Below are 16,322 nucleotides of genomic sequence, written 5' to 3' on the forward strand. Positions count from 1 at the left end.
ATCTGAGATCGGTAATACCGTCCTGGAGGTTCAAGTGTGTAAATTACTGAATGTATATCCCTCGCCCCGCGGTATATTCATTGTATGATACGGGTACTGTGCCGTACAGGCAATTTCTCTTCCGGGTTTGGAACTTCCATTGGCGGATCCCCTGACAGACCCGTACTCCGTATGGCGCCTGATAGATCAGGCATCAGTTAACCATCACCCCGTCTTAGGTAATCTCTCCCCTCAATGATAAAATACTCTTTCGTTACCATACGATACTTATGTGTCAAGAGGCAACTATTTTGATCAATTGAATATATTAAACCTCTCTCAATAATATATATCATCGCTACCTCTCTATTTCATAAAGCCACTCCATAGTAAGTATTCTGTTTGTTTGCCATCCGTACCTCAGGCAGGAACGCAAGAATTGGCCAGACGAGTCGACCAGTCCCGAAAAGGCACTAGTGCTGGTTTGCCCCTCGAGAAGAAAAGGAAAAGAAAGAAAAAAAAACCCCACCCTGAAAAGGTAAAGAAAAAAAACGGGTGGCACTAAATCTTCAAATAAAATAATCCCCTCTTTTTCTTCCTCTTCTCTCCTCTCTCCCTTTCTCTTAACCGCGTTGCCATCTGCTTTCGTTCCCTATTCATTTTCAATTTTTCTCTTGTTAGGTTCACTCCTATTCATCTATCAAAATGATTATTTACAAGGTACGTTCTTTCTTCTCTTCCTGAACCGCCTTGCATTGATACCCCACTTTTTTTTTTTCTTCTTCTCTTTTTAATGTCAACAACAACACGACAACAAGTATATGCAGGATTTCAACGACTGCATAAGTCAATATGATTTCATTTTATTTTCGTGTGGAAGAAACTTACAAGCCATTTCTTCAAAATAGGATATCGTCTCCGGTGATGAGGTTCTCGCCGACACCTTCAAGATCACCGAGGCCGGCCCCGTCCTGTGGGAGTGTGACTGCAAGAAGTACCTGAAGAGCACTAACGAGGACTTCGAGCTCGAGGGTGCCAACCCCTCCGCTGAGGGTGGTGATGAGGAAGGTGGTGAGGGTGAGAAGGTCATGGTCCACGACATTGAGGACCAATTCCGTCTGGTCTGGCTCAAGACCGAGGAGGGTCTTAAGCCCTCCAAGGATGCCTTCAAGTCCCACTTGAAGAGTAAGCGCCTACCATGTCGCGCAACCAAAGTCTCGAACAATCGCTGACTCTTAGTTTCTCGTCTCTTCCAGACTACATGAAGAAGGTCCTTACCAAGCTCCAGGAGAAGGGTGCCCCTGAGGCCACCATCAACGAGTTCAAGACTGGCGCCCCCGCCGCCGTCAAGAAGATCCTCGGCAACTACGACAACTACGATGTCCTCATGGGTCAGTCCATGGATGGTGATGCTATGTATGTTCTTATCACTTTTTGTTGACTTGCCCAATTTTTGTCCCGAATACAACCCCAACTAACATGATCTCCAGGCACATCCTGATTGACTTCCGTGATGACGGTGTCACCCCCTATGCCACTCTCTGGAAGCACGGTCTCGAGGAGATGAAGGTCTAAATTCATTCACAGTAGTGAATAATGTCCTGAATGAAAGAAAGAAGGAACCGGGGAACGCGAACTTCCTAATTCACAGAGCAAGTGGGAAAGAATAGATCGAGGTCCTCCCCCCCCTCCTCCCGGTCTCGCCCTAGTCTACAATAGCTCCATCTATACCCATTTCTCGGTATCCTGCTTGATATCAGTCACGCCTCATGAATCCCAAAGCTGTTACGTCTCTTTCTGCATCATCATCTACCTAGTTTAGGATGTCAACCTCATTCGCCCGCTTCTACCATTCCATCTAAACTTCCCCCGGGCCATTTAAAAAACAAAATATGAGTCTCATGCCCTGTTCTACAGGATCAACTGTCCGCTGCTTTCCTGCACATGTTCTGTAGTATATTTCAATTGGTAAATGTAGGACACGGATCGTCTAGACGACGGAACAGTTAAGAGGTAGGGGGTGGCTTCAATTCGTGAAAGAAAAAAACCTATATACAAACGCTAGATCTATGAACCGTAGAATACAGTACGCAAAACAACAAACAACGCCTCTAGATTCCCAAACAGGCTATCAGTATATCAACAATAACCAACCCAATCCGGACCAGGGATACTCCCAAGGCCGGTGTCACTATCAGCCAAACTAGCGGTCCGACTGTTACCGCCAACCACTCCACTACCGAGATCCCCCAACTCGAACCCCGCGACGGGATCTAACTCCATCAGCTCGTCTGCGACAGGGAGATGCTGTCCGAAGACGGCATCCCATTGGTCCCAGTCGAAGTTGAGATTCGGGTCCATCATCGAGGGCGGCGTTGGGCCGGCAGTAATTGACTGTGCGCTCGGCGAGGCCATGTCCATGAAGGGCAAGGGAAAGGGTGGAGTCGCGGCGCCGGTGGATTGGGTAAAGGGCATTGCGGTTGGAAGGGTTGGGATGCGGTCAGGAGAGGAGATAACGGAAGCAGGGGAAGGAGTTTCGACCGAATTAGCCTTTGGTGCAGATGAGTGGGAGATCTGCGGTGTAGTCAGACCTGGGGGCGTCTCCGGGACGGAAGTCGGAGCTGAGGTTTGGGGTAATTGGTGTCGAAGGGGACTAGGTCGGAGAGTGGAGACGGGGTTAGGAAGCATATGTGAACGTGTCATGTTGTAGAACATCTTCGAGAAGTCTGCCAGCTGTTGTCGGGATGTCATTGTCGCCATGGATGGAGTCGGGGCCGTAGAACCACTCTTAGCGTAGTAGGGATTGGAGGCACAGGGATATTCATCGGGTCCAGAGGCTGCACCAGCTTGAATCTGGGCTTGTTCAGTCCATAGCTTATGTGGATCCAGACCGGCTTTCTGCCATGCGTTCTGGCGCAGTCTGCGAATCATATCCCATGCCTCGCGGCCGCCGTCTTTCAGGGGCCGTTGGGCTGAGATGCCGTCCTCGCCGCCGACGACACCTCCATCTGGCCCGGTGAGTGAAAATATTCTGTCGATGAATGCCCTCGACTTAGGAGCCTCAGGGCTATAGGGTCGTTCATGGAGATCGATGAGCATGATCATGGCGGCATGCATTGGTTGGTGATTGCCTGGCCAGCTCCATTGGAAAGGTTGAAAGTCAGGGTCAGTGGCAAGAGATATGAACTTCTCCATGAAGCCATGACAGTGCCGCAGAGCACTGCTTCATAGTTAGAACAGCACGAGTTTGTATAAAATAGCACATCTCAACATACCTATGCCTTGCAGCTGGCCAAATACGGCTCTTAGCGTTCTTAAGGAATGGTTGATAGGCGACACAAAACGCCTGTTGATATATGAGCGATGGTTTCATGTTGTGATTATGGGTACTCACCTTATCAATAAAGAGAGACAGTAGTATCCTTGCCCATTTATGGAAGGAAATGAGAACGGGAGAATGATATTGTTCCACACAGCCACCGGGCCCTTCTCCAGGGAGCTCTATATCGCTAGTTCTCATCTCTACCGGAGAGACCGAGAACGAAAGCGATCTGTCATTTGAAGACATGTTACGATTGTCGATTTCTGGGATTCGATTAATTATAGAATTGAGCTTGAGCTGCAGGTCAAGTAGGATTGACCTGAGCTCCTCCATGTCTCTTCGTGTCACGGGTTTTGTGCCTAGTTGGATCTTCAATATCCGGCGGACAGCGCCTATCGATGGCAATGTTAGTACCATCCAACATAGTGAGATGGTAAGGTGTCTTACGAGCCATGACATATTTGCCCTTAGCTGATAGATAATACACGTTGACCATAGATGGTCCACCGCATAGAGTCGGGTCATCAGGATTATCGGGTGACCGCATACCGGATGCCACCAATTCCTCATATTTTTCGGCCTCGGGAGTCCCTAAAAGCGTATCCTTGACTTCGCTGGCGTCACGAACATCCCAGAAGTTCTCATCGCTAACCAGAGGAGGCAGGCCACTAGACATAGCGACAACGCCATCCATATGCACGACATGCCACCATATCCGACGTCGGTACTCAGCCTCAAAAGGTTTGATCCCAAATTTAGCAGGATCTCGATGCAAGCCCATCGTCTGTGCTACTCTCATGGCAAGACTAATGAACAAGCTGCTTGTTAGCGGTTCTTCTTCCTTTGAAAGTATCGTTTGGACTAGGAGATACGCAGCTAGGCCTTGTAATGAAGGGCTGCGCGGAAACGATATTTTCGTTAGCCACCGCGTTACCTCGTCATTGAAGGTCTTTGAAAGCGCGGACCGCGAAGAGACGTTGAATTCAGCTTTGATAGTCCGAATCGATATTGTTACCGATCCACCGTACCAAATAGCGTAAAGAAGAGGAATAAATGAGGGGTCTGGACAAGGGTCTCCAGAATAACTGCTATAATCATACCAGTCCCAAAAGGAGTTATATAGCTTTAGAATAGTTGGAGGGTGGATCACTGGGCTGATAGCATGGATTCCAGACATGAATCCTTTGTACAGGATATGACTTTGTCGTTTCGTCGGCACATGATCAAGCATTTCTGGTTCGACATGCTTCTCTTTCACAGAGGGAGAATCGCCTGTAGGAAACAGCACAGACTTCTGGAATTCCTCGCCACTAGACATTCGATCTCGGGCGGTTCCACTAGGGCTATCAACCGATGCCTTCCATGGACTGCGTGAAGACTTTGCCATCGTATCCGTCATATTTTCATCAGCAGAGCTTTCATTAGTTGCAGTGTCGTTGTGCGAGCGATTCTGGTATTTAAGCAACTGGTTGAGCTCATTGATCTGCACCTTTGTTAGCTGCGAGAATTCGCGTAAATACGAAGCGGTGCCCTATATCATACCTCATGCGATATATAAGCCCAATAGGTTGTCCCAACATATCTAACAATCAATCAGCTCAGCCTATTCGCAAGGAAGGTGTGTGATATACCTCGACCTGCCGCCATCCTCCAGGCTTAAATGGCCCAGGTTCAAGCTACCAATCGGATCCACCAGGTCTGTAGCATGCCCGGCAGGAATAGGAAATTCGTCGCTGCTCGAATCCGCGCGGCGCGGGCTATCTGGCCTAGACGTACCAGCCGATTTCACAGTGGCGCCATTCCCAGGTCGAGCATCACCCCTCCCCAGCTCAAGGCTGGCGTTCTGAGCTAGCAAATGCCTTTCCGCCGCATCCAAGGGCACATTAGACTTGCTAAGCCGCTCAATCATCGACGTGAGCTTGTCCAACCGCGCTTCGATCGCCTGCGACCCATAATTCTGCTCGGGAGACCCAACCTGCCTCAAATGCCCATAAAGCGAACTGATATCGTCGATATCATCATCCAGTGGCCGTGAAGTCTCCCTCCTCCGCTTGATACCATGTCCACACCTCGTTTGACCATTGTGCGGCCCGACATCTTTCTGTGGCGCGGCATCGTAGATACACTCGGTTCCGTTCTTCACGCAGTTTCCGCACACAGGATGCACCTAGTCACCATTCAGTATCTTTTGCTCCATAGTAAATTCCACCAAGGAGAATGGTATACCTTGTCGCATTTCACCTTCCGCCTCCGACAAATGTGGCAGCTATAGCTGGCGCGATTTCGGGTAATCTGACGAGCTCCGGCCTTCGCCGTCGAGGGCCGGGACACCGTCGACAGTGGGGTAGATACAGGCGCGGATGAATTATTCAACTGGGCTGTCGCACCCGGATTCGAGGGCCCATAACCGGGCGACGTGCTCGTTGGGCTCATGTCCATAATCCCTTAATTGCAGTGGCGGGGTTCTTCAAGCGTCAACGGGACCGCACAGTGGATTTCATCGGGAATGGCGCAAGAGTCGGGACGAGTCCAACCACATGCGCGACGGGGTGAAAATTAACTGAATTTCAGTTCTGAGCCAGTAAAGGGTTCAAGATCGAATAATTTCTTGAGATGACGATGTCTGAGGCTGCTTCATGTCCGGGGTAAAGTCCGTGTTATCGGCGACGATCGGTTTGGCTTCCGACAGCCAATTAACATTGAGCTTGTACGGAAGTCGGCGACAGCCAGACCATCGACTCGGGAAACATACATTTACCCAGTAATATGCTATAGAACTCTTGGTGGACATCTACAAGGGCGTTCTATATACGGACATAAAACAACAGGACTCCATTTTAGCGTGAGGTTTTGCCTGCATGCGATGAGTCACATGTCCGGGCATATCAAATGGGTATCTATGGAAAGTCGCAAGGACATTTCACAGCTCACGCTGCGACTATTTACGGCGTTCATACCACAAAGTCGGTGATCGGCTGAAAGCCCTCACAATACTACTTTCGATTTCAGCTTGGTATCAGACAAGAGCATTGAAGCCCTCTATATGTGTAAACAAACGCCTTACGCCCGTACAATGCAGCCAAAAACGTGTACACAATATGGACAGGTAGAAAATCGTAATAAATCCTTGCGAGAGGCCAATCTATGCCTTTCACTTCTTCTTCTTGTCCTTCTTTTTCTTTTCGCCACTGCCTCCAGCGGGCTCTCCCATCATTCCCGCCAACCCAGCCATTCCGGGGATCTGAGGCATTCCCGGCATACCTTGCATCCCCTGCATCTCGGCCATGGCATCCTTGAGCGGGTTGTCGCTGACTCCGCCGCCACTGTAGGCAGGCGAGTGTATCGGAAGGATTGTGCCAATCTTCCATCCGCGGGGGGCAGGAGGAGCCGAGGGAAGCTTGTCTGGCATTGGCAGACCACTAATTCTCAAACGGTACGGCGATTTCTCGGTTGTTGGGTGGGCTTTGAGATACTGGGCCACAAGGATATAGAGGTGGTGCTCTGAAGACACGTTAGCATCATGTTCCAGGGTAGTATCGCCCGCCCGCAGGTACGAGCATCGAGGCCAGGATGAAGATAAAAACACAAGGACCCATGGCAAAAATGACAAGAATAACTCACTGTTTTTAATCTTCGGGTTGACCAGTTTCCCATCCTCGTGCTTCAACAGCACCCGCACTCGACCCGGGTTTGCCCAATCCTTCGGGTGTAATTTCTCAGGCTCGAACCCAACTTGCAGTCCCAGCATTTGCGCAGCATCGACGATTTCCCTGGCCAATGGGTTCTCGACAGCAAGTTCAATGCCGACCTTGCGGCCCTCTGCACGGGTTCGCGACTTGTCGAAATACACGGGATACAGACACTGATAATGTTTCGGGATTTCGCGCTGAGGTTCGGGTGGCGGTCTCATGGGTATCGAGGAAGAAGCCTGCGTAGGGATACCCGTAGCGGAGAGGAGGGATTCATTGGCGAAGTTGGAGGGCATGGCGTCGGAGGGGGCAACCTCATCCGGATCGGAGTCGTACACCTCCTCTACTTGTGCGTGTCGTGACATTGTGACTTTTGTCAACGAGATATAAACCCTGGGAAGGGTTGATAGGGATAAACGGAGGGAAATTGGCGCGTCGAGGAGTGTATTAGGGTAACTGCCAGCCTACGTTCAAGTTGGCCTTGTTGTGCGGAATGGAGTTTTAGTGGCTCCAGGTCCGGAGCGGAGAGTTTCCACCGCCCGCACTCTTGGATAAGAGGGAGCTGTTCAGGTACAACAACTCTCTTTAGGAAATGGGAAGAAATGAAAAAAAAAAAAAAAAAAAAATTACTCCAAGCGTTTTGTAATTGTCTCAACCTTAGCCTAGTTGACTTTGTTTGTTTTGTGCCAAAATACCATACTTAAATAGGCCACCTTTTTTTGATAGTATTACCATAGCCGTCTTTGAAATATATACTCTAAGTAGATTGTCACTTACCAGCAACTGCTGTAGACAACAATAACTAGCTACACTATAGTATCAAGGAGGAAAACTAAGCTCAGTTGAATCAGGTTGCAGCGAATTCCCAATGTACTAAGAATATTTATTTCATTATAGGGCGAGAGAAACAAGAATGATATAACACCTGAAGAGACCTGAGTTAATATGCAAATCAATATTTCTGACCACTGCAATTTGCTCTAAAGGCAACATCACTTGATACACATGTACATATAGTCATCATGTTCTGTCAATGCACCACTTGTTTACTGGATCACTCATGCCACTGAAACTGACTATATGGAATACAGCTGCTCACAGCGGTGGAGCATGTAGATTTCAGCAGCTAAAGAACAAGGCATATAAATGTGAATATTTAGGCCTAGTTCTTTCTATCCTCTAACTGTCACATATTTAACTTAGGCATCAAACAATGTTCATCAATAATAGCCCTAGGCTAGAGCATTATATTATGTCCACTTTTCTGATAACGACCTTCAAGACGTGCTTGATGCAGGGCTTATCTTCACATACTCTGCAATTGTTTATCATCACAAATGAGTCAGAAGGAACTGTCGATTTATCACAATAACCAAGATAGGCATTGTACATATAGTAGTGCCGAACAGTCGGGCCGTCGGTGGGCGCGGCCAACCATCCGCTCGGGATCTCGATCGGCATGCCGACCCCGGCCCTACCCCACGAATTAATAGGATATAGATCATAGACTAAGGAGGAGTTGTAAGGGGTATAAAGGCTGACGAAATTCCCCTAGCGTAACAGATTGTCCATGGTCTTGTAAATTTTTCTTTCCTCTTGCTTATTGATGCTACTCAACTCTAACATTTTGACCTATAACCTTTCTCACAACTACCAGCCCTAGTCATCATACCAATGTATACAACCATGACTAAAGGAGTGAACAATAGCGCCGTCCTTCACCGTGATACCCGCTTTCTCCCCAAGAAAGCAATCGGCGGAAAAGGCAGTTATATCTTTCTTGAAGATGGCACTAAGTTTCTCGATTCGACCGGCGGCGCAGCCGTATCCTGTCTCGGCCACGGCCATGAGAAGGTCAGCCAAACCATTATCAACCAGATCAACAAGTTAGCATATTGCCACACGGCGTTCTTTGGTACCGAGGTATCTGAAGAACTAGCTCAATTCCTTGTCGATTCAACGGGAGGCAAGCTGTCGAAGGTGTATATAGTTAGTTCAGGTATGGTATAAGCGTTCATATTCTATTCTGTTCGTATGGAAAAAATCAAATTTTATTAAAAAAATACATTCTAGGCTCCGAAGCTGTCGAAGCAGCATTGAAACTGGCGCGCCAGTATTACCTCGAGCTACCCACGCCCCAGCCTCAGCGTACTAGGTTCATCGCCAGAGAGCCCTCTTATCATGGCATCACATTGGGCGCTTTGTCCGCGGGAGGACATGTCCTTAGACGACAGCCATTTGAACCATTACTATCCAAGAATACCTCCCATGTGTCGCCCTGTAACGCCTATCGGGGCAAGAAAGACGGCGAAACAGATGTGGACTACGTTGCTCGCCTGGCTGCAGAGCTGGATTCTGAGTTCCAACGTGTTGGACCGGAGAATGTTTGTGCTTTTATCGCAGAGCCAGTGGTTGGAGCTGTAAGTACTAGCTCATATACCTTGATTGGTTTAAGAATGAAGTGATTGATTATTGAAATATTTAAGGCTCTAGGAGCCGTTTTGGCCGTTCCCGGCTACTTCAAAGCCATGAAAGCAGTGTGCGAAAAGTACGGAGCGCTTCTCATCCTCGACGAAGTAATGAGCGGCATGGGTCGCTGCGGTACGCTACATGCATGGGAACAAGAAGGCGTAGTTCCCGACCTTCAGACGATTGGAAAAGGCCTTGGAGGCGGATATGCTCCCGTATCTGGTCTTCTGATCGGAGAGAAGATCGTGCAGACATTGGATAGAGGCACTGGCGTTTTCCGCCACGGACAAACGTACCAGGGCCATCCTGTATCGTGTGCTGCTGCGCTGGCTGTGCAGAAGGTCATCCAGGAAGAAGATCTACTAAGCAATGTACGAAATATGGGGGAGTACTTGGGGAGTCAGCTCAGGACTCGGTTCGGAGATCATCCATATGTCGGAGATATTCGCGGAAAAGGACTATTCTGGGGGGTGAGTCTAAGATATCTGAGATGGGCGCCGATGCTTGATTTTGGAAAATGCTAACCAATGGCTATGGTAGATTGAATTTGTCAAGGATCGGGTCACTAAAGAGCCCTTCACTCCGGAGACGGAAGTGGCAGTCCATATCCAGGAAACTGGTCGCGATTCGGCATATGGGATCTCGTTGTATGCGGCTGCAGGATGCGTGGATGGAACACGTGGAGATCATATCCTCCTCGCACCTCCATATAACGTAAATAAGGATGAGATTGACATTATCGTGGAGACTACTGCTAGAGTTCTGGATCATGTTTTTACGAAAGTATTGGAGATTTGAGTGTTAACGTATATATGCCCGATTTCTGGCAATGTAAATATATGAGCTTGCGGTATTACACAACGCTCAAACGTCAAATCAACCAAAATACTCAGCTGGGTATTCCTCAAGTTTAGATATAGAACGTCCAAGAAATCTATTAATACACAGCATATAGTAGGTACATCAAGCTGTTGCGTCAATCCCAGCACCATTGGAAGCCGGCAACCCTTCCAGCTTCTCCTTAGCCTCACCGTTAGTTGCAGTAGCAGACGGAGGACCCTCAGCCCACATGCTAGCAACGGTTTCAACGGCACGCTCAATGACTACTCGAACTCTATCTCTCATAACTGCATTTGTACACTCGACTTCAAGGTCCTCAAGCCATACTCGCGCGACATGCTTGTCGACTCTGATCTCAATTCCAGGAACTGGAATTCCAAGAGCATAAAGCCGAGCAAGTTCGGCTGCTTCCAGTTCCGCTAACCTTTCATCATCGTCTTCTTCATTATCTTGAGTCGTTTGCTCCGTGGGATCTGATTCATTCTTAACACTCATTGGTGTCGACGCTTCATTCTTGGCTGCCCCATTGGTGAGTCGAGTTGAGGGGAGGCGTGGACGCTCAATAGGTGATATGTCCGATCCGAACTGTGCCTCAAGCATCATTAGAAGGCGTGCGAAGCGTTCCTCAGAGCTTAGCTGTGAGTGCGGATTGGAAAATTCAAGGGTGTTGTGATGGTGGTGATTATGATGATGATGCTTTTGCTTAGCGGATTCTGTAGAGAAAGTGTGTGTCAGTATCCAGATGCGGTTTCCTATATCAGGCAGAATTTTCCACATACGTTTCACAGATGCAGGACTGCTCTCAACCGTGAGCAGAACCGCCATAACGGCATCGGCAACCCCATCGTTCATCAAGTTCCCTTCCCACTCAAGCTCAACCTCACGAGTACGGGGAAAGTAGCGGATGATTACACAGCCCATGACAAGATAGGTCTGTTCTTTTTCAATAGGGATCTCTTCATCGGCAGCTTCATCTTTGGGTTTAGAATCTTCTTCGGATGTCTTAGATAATTCACCATCCGTCGACTCTTCCTTGACATTAGCATTTGTGCCAATCTCCTCGATAGCACCAAAGGTGCCCTCGAGCGCCCATTTAATAAGGTCCATGCTTGCAGAGCTGAGTGTTATATGTTGCTTGCAAGTAATAGTGGTCGTCGTTAGGCCAGCATATTCACGCAGGTCATCGGGTGCCATTAATGACAGGTTGAATCCATTTTGAACGAGAACTCCTGCCATGAGGTGGCCGTCATCCTGCTCCGAAGGCGGCGCAATCTGGGCCAGCTTCCCGACGACTTTCGCAATCTTGTCCTTCTTGAACGGAATGCGGACCTCCTCACAGTTAGCTGGAGTATACACCTTAACCTTCACAGTCTTCTCCGCATTCAGACTGAGCAGCTTGGACTTCAGTCTCATCATCTGATGCTTTTCACCATGAACAAGAATCTGAAATACGATTAGAAAATGGGTCTATGCGTAGAACAGACGAACAACATACCACAACAGGAGCAGAAACTTCCTCGATGAAGTTTCGGTTTTCAACGCCATCAACATGAGCTGCAAAGCTGACTTCGTCGACAGTGCATCTTCTTGGAATCATGACTTTCTGGTCTTCCTCATTGCCGCCCCTCCTTGCTAATCCAGTCGCCGCTCTTGACATCACGGCAGGAATTTGCTCGGGCTCATTAAGTAGCTGCTTAGCCATCGTACCCTCCACACTGTAACCGGTCATGACAACACCGTTACGTTCATTTGGAGCCCAGCGCTCAAGCAGCTCCCTGCTTGTGCCTGTCTGCAGCATACCTGGGGAGGCCAACATAACGCAGCCCCCTACGTCATCGAAACGTTCCAGGCTTCGCAAACTCCTGACAAACCTGAAGTCCCACGGCCCTGCACTAATACTCTTGTCGCCGCTAGCTTCCGCCTCCGCCATACGCTGTCGAAAAAGTCGCTTGATGTTATCATTCATTGCGCCGATATATGTCTGATACACGACCATGCATCTTCGTGCTGTGTTTCCGATGTAGTAGATGGGCACTTTCTGTAGTTCGGGGTGTGTCTCCCAATACTCTTCAAGGATTAGTAGCAACTCCTGAGCACGACCGAGAGCGAACACGGGCATCAACACTCGACCGCCGCGGTTCAAGACTCCGGTGATTGACTTCATGAGAGCAGCTTCACGTTCTAAACGAGGTGGGTTGGAGGATATTCCGAACGTTGATTCGGTAATAAGCACATCGATTTTCACATCCTTTGGCACTTCGGCTGGAATCAAGTGTCGATCCTCTTCACGCGAGTAATCACCGGTAAAGAGGATGTTTAAACCAGCTATCGAAATCAAGAACATAGCAGCACCAAGGACATGACCAGCAGGGAAAGGCGTGATACGAATGCTGTTGATTGTGTGGGTCGTATTGAAATCAATGGTTTCAATTAGTGGAAGTGTGGATAGGTGATCATGTTCGGTATATAGAGTGGTACGTTGGTCCGATGAGGATGCTGTGTTGCTGACTCGTACATTGTCTTGAATAAGCCATTTGTAGATGGCCTTGGTCGCATGCGTCATGAAAACGCGACCCTTGAAGTTTGTCTTGCTGAGGACATATGGTAGAGCAGAGGAATGATCAACGTGGAAACTAAGAAGGAATCTATCAGCCACCTGCTTGACCCTAAGGTACCCAGAAGAGACTAAGGACGCAAAGAGCCAAGAATGCCAAAAGCGATGCACATATACAGAAATACAGTCGGAGCACAGGATAAATAGCTAGTATAAATTGTATTGTGTTTCTCGTATACATGGGTAGAAGTAAGCTGTGCGTCGAGGAGAACCAGACCTCCACTAATGACAGGTTTATCCACAATCAAGAACTGGACACCGCTCCTGAGGAATGAAGGAACGCTATTGCATGCGCGAATGGCTATGGACCAAGACGAATTTCGCGGGTACAAAGGAGAGGGGTCAATTACATACTGGCTAATTAGAAGGATATCCACCGTGCTCAAGTCGAATTCGTCGAAGAAGGGGAGAGCAGAGAAACCCTCTTTCGCAGGATGCATACCGGCGTCGAGCTGTCAGGATGGAATCGGTTAGCCTTAACCACTTATAGAAGATGCCCAGGTAGCCACACACCATGACCGTCTTTCCCTTATACTGAATAATGTGACATGATCGGCCAACCTCATTTCCTCCACCTAGACAATAGAACCCCAGCTCATCCGATGGGTCGACAGGACCATCATCGACAGAGGCGTTCAACGCCGACGCCTTTCGTTTTGTCGCCATTATGCAAAGTGTCTAGCAGGTATTGTGGCAACAAAGAACTATCTATCTTTTCCGTCACAGTGACTCTTCAGAGATTATGGGATGGGACGCTAGTGCAAGACGAGGACTCTGGTGAAGCTGTCTCTCTCATGTAACACTTAATATGTTGTAAGTAAACAAGCCATGACAGGCATAAAATATAATAGGCCAATTGCCTGGGAACTGAATGACAACGGTGAGTGAGGATTCCCCGGCCGATGTCTTGAACCTGTGTTGATTGACCTCTAGAAGATCAATCGGAGTAATGGTGGAACGAAAGAAACGCGCTTTCGCTGTACGCTTACTTAATCCATCACGTGATCCTCTAGCGGGATCCGCAAATCTTGTCCAAGGAAAAGCTCCCTTCCTTCTGCGAACGACACGGTTAGACCCGGTCTATTCGCCGTACACGCAAATACTGTCTTGTTAGGGTACTTATGTTGGTTTTATCTGACGGCTCTATGTTGGACGCGATTTCCTGAGATGGTTACAGTTGGTGGCAGCGGCGGTTCGAGCAATCCGCTCAGTTTCGACTTTCGCGCGGGCGTGGCCTTTGCATCTCGATAGACGTGAACCGAATTTGAAACCGATACCTTGTGTGAATTCACTACTCGAAAAATCGAGAACCGCAAGACATCATGGCGCAAACACAACCGCAGCAGTTTTCTCAGTCCTTCTCGCCCCCGGGCTCTTCGCCCTCCCCGGGTGCAACTTCCCCAGTGAATGGTGGCGTCCCTCCACCTATTAAACGACAACATCTCTCACCTCTCCCACAATCACCCTACGCTTCACCGAGCTTTGGAACGCTACAACTACCTCAGAATCAACCAATACCCGTAAATGGAGCGAATCTGAACGGTGTGGGCCCACAGACGCCTGCCCCCCCACCTCCAGGCACGATGGGACCTCCTTCTCGACCAGCAGACAAAGCGACGGATGCCGCAGAGCTTACAGATGTTTTGGCCTCATCCGGTATTGATGTTAGGGAGGAAGAAGCGTTTCTTACCAGCAGCTATTCTGCCCCGGGCGCTCAGGTGCAGCAGCCTCCTAGACCCCAACAACCTCTTCCACAACAGCAACAACAACAGCAGCAGCAACAGCAACAGCAAACACAACCTCCACTGAATACGTCGTTTACGTCTCAAGCCTCGACGGTATCCACACAACCGAGCTTCACCGAACCCTCACCATACAAACCATCAACAACTCAAGAATCATTCTATTCTGAGCCACCACCACCAGCATCTCTTCCGTTCAAAGATCCTAATGAACCAACGCGAGAAGATAGCGAAGCGGCTAGACGTGCTCAGTACCACCTGCAAGAGCCGTTCTTGTTGACTAAGGTTCTAGAGCAAAAGTTGCAAAGACGTGGCTTCGAGCTTGGCGTTCGTATACCTGCCGAAGGCTTGTTCCATCCAGTACCAGGCCGTCCACAGCCGATTGAAGTTACTGGTCCAGACGGATCATCTGTTGTACGTACCGGGCAGACTATTCTAAATCAAGAAGGAGCGCCCTTGGTGGACATACTGAATTTGATGTCGATATCTTGTGAGGAGCGGTTGCGTGCCGTTGTCGACTACTCTTCCACTCTTGCACGAAGTCGGCGGGCACACTCACATGGGGTCGTTCCTGTTGAATGGAAAGATATGGCTCTTTCGTCTGGCATGCCTAATGGGACTGGAGCAGGTGACAAAACACCTCCACTCAAACGTGTGTTGAGCTGCCCCCAAACGAACTCTTTGATATGAGCTGACCATTCACAGGATCTCATTCAGCAACTGAGCAGCCAGCGACGAAATCACTAGCTGAAAAGTACCGTGTACTCATGGAAAGGGATAATTCCAGCGAAGAGAACCGGGCTGCCAAACGTGCTAAGCGCAGCGCGAGTGCCATTCTAGGCGAAGGTGGGATGGTCAGAGCCGAATCTGTAGATATTCCTGCTTCCGGTGCCTCCACACCGATCGCAGAGAAAGCTCCGATTCTCGACAAGAAGGGAATCTCCAAGAAGGAAGCCAAGAAACTCATGGATGCGAAGGCAAGCGAGGCTCAGCAACATCAACAATCCGTGGAAACCGCGCGACTCGCCACCAATAGTATGCTCTCAGGTCGGATGTTTGGAACGAAGAAGTCGTACTCTTGGTTGAATCGGGGGCCTGCAGCCGCCAGCAGTGGCTTCTCTACCCCGTCTCGTGTCAGCACAGCGACCCCAAGTGGTGCCAGTCCTGAGAAACCTGGGCGTGAAACGGCTGCCGCACCCACCAAGCGGCTTGGAGCTTGGCGGGAGGATAAGGATAAGGGCTCGGGAGTTCAGGTTCGAGATATCTTATTCATGCTCGAGTTGGATGGCAGGGGCTCCCGACACGTGCAGAAAGCTTATTCCAGGGATCTGAAAGAAGACCGATTAGATTGAATGGGCCTTCCTTCTCTTTAAAATGTACTGTTGATGCTACTCGACTTCGCATCTGACCCCCTCCTCTCCTCCTTCTCATCTTCTTAAGGTCCGCACAGTTACTGCGCAGGACCGTGGTCTCTGGCATTGCGGTCGGTATATTTCCTGTTTGGTCGACACCGCCTCCGGTGTCTCTCACGCCCTGTTCTTGTATTTCCCCTCGGGCCTGGAGTGGAGCCACTGCATATGTGTGTCGTGTCGTTTCTTATGGTCTTACTACTGCTACCTACTATTATTATTATTATCACGAGTACTCGATTTAATTGGGGGTGGGAT

The 16,322-nt window shown here is 49.1% G+C and overlaps 6 protein-coding genes across 6 annotated transcripts; 3 read left to right on the forward strand and 3 right to left on the reverse strand.

Annotated features, from left to right (window-relative positions):
* Positions 1-608: 608 nt before the first annotated feature.
* Positions 609-1,839, forward strand: BDW43DRAFT_110109 (translationally-controlled tumor protein). Its single transcript, XM_032037902.1, has 4 exons — positions 609-699; positions 888-1,164; positions 1,236-1,395; positions 1,470-1,839. Exons 1-4 carry the CDS (start codon positions 685-687, stop codon positions 1,552-1,554), a joined length of 537 nt encoding a protein of 178 aa, XP_031899342.1. The 5' UTR covers positions 609-684; the 3' UTR covers positions 1,555-1,839.
* A 279-nt stretch (positions 1,840-2,118) lies between these two features.
* On the reverse strand, positions 2,119-5,740 carry BDW43DRAFT_312179 (putative C6 transcription factor; the record flags this gene model as incomplete). The annotated part of the gene is made up of 7 exons (XM_032047324.1): positions 2,119-3,199; positions 3,255-3,325; positions 3,374-3,693; positions 3,749-4,784; positions 4,844-4,883; positions 4,933-5,468; positions 5,528-5,740. The coding sequence occupies 7 exons, from the start codon at positions 5,738-5,740 to the stop codon at positions 2,119-2,121; spliced, it is 3,297 nt and encodes a 1,098-aa protein (XP_031899343.1).
* A 492-nt stretch (positions 5,741-6,232) lies between these two features.
* Positions 6,233-7,488, reverse strand: BDW43DRAFT_279563 (RNA-binding signal recognition particle subunit SEC65). The gene is made up of 2 exons (XM_032042323.1): positions 6,923-7,488; positions 6,233-6,802 (listed from the first exon to the last, which is right to left on the reverse strand). The coding sequence occupies exons 1-2, from the start codon at positions 7,353-7,355 to the stop codon at positions 6,453-6,455; spliced, it is 783 nt and encodes a 260-aa protein (XP_031899344.1). The 5' UTR covers positions 7,356-7,488; the 3' UTR covers positions 6,233-6,452.
* A 1,090-nt stretch (positions 7,489-8,578) lies between these two features.
* On the forward strand, positions 8,579-10,355 carry BDW43DRAFT_279565 (aminotransferase, class III). The gene is made up of 4 exons (XM_032042324.1): positions 8,579-8,989; positions 9,064-9,410; positions 9,477-9,929; positions 10,000-10,355. Exons 1-4 carry the CDS (start codon positions 8,665-8,667, stop codon positions 10,255-10,257), a joined length of 1,383 nt encoding a protein of 460 aa, XP_031899345.1. The 5' UTR covers positions 8,579-8,664; the 3' UTR covers positions 10,258-10,355.
* Positions 10,356-10,394: 39 nt separating this feature from the next.
* On the reverse strand, positions 10,395-13,845 carry ysh1 (cleavage polyadenylation factor subunit YSH1). The gene is made up of 5 exons (XM_032037904.1): positions 13,427-13,845; positions 13,268-13,365; positions 11,795-12,932; positions 11,079-11,742; positions 10,395-11,012 (listed from the first exon to the last, which is right to left on the reverse strand). Exons 1-5 carry the CDS (start codon positions 13,577-13,579, stop codon positions 10,423-10,425), a joined length of 2,643 nt encoding a protein of 880 aa, XP_031899346.1. The 5' UTR covers positions 13,580-13,845; the 3' UTR covers positions 10,395-10,422.
* A 286-nt stretch (positions 13,846-14,131) lies between these two features.
* On the forward strand, positions 14,132-16,056 carry BDW43DRAFT_110216 (uncharacterized protein). Its single transcript, XM_032037905.1, has 2 exons — positions 14,132-15,307; positions 15,361-16,056. Exons 1-2 carry the CDS (start codon positions 14,236-14,238, stop codon positions 16,005-16,007), a joined length of 1,719 nt encoding a protein of 572 aa, XP_031899347.1. The 5' UTR covers positions 14,132-14,235; the 3' UTR covers positions 16,008-16,056.
* The last annotated feature ends 266 nt before the right edge of the window (positions 16,057-16,322 follow it).

This window comes from Aspergillus alliaceus (assembly GCF_009176365.1).
Source record: "Aspergillus alliaceus strain CBS 536.65 unplaced genomic scaffold BDW43scaffold_28, whole genome shotgun sequence".
In the NCBI taxonomy this organism is placed as follows: domain Eukaryota; kingdom Fungi; phylum Ascomycota; class Eurotiomycetes; order Eurotiales; family Aspergillaceae; genus Aspergillus; species Aspergillus alliaceus.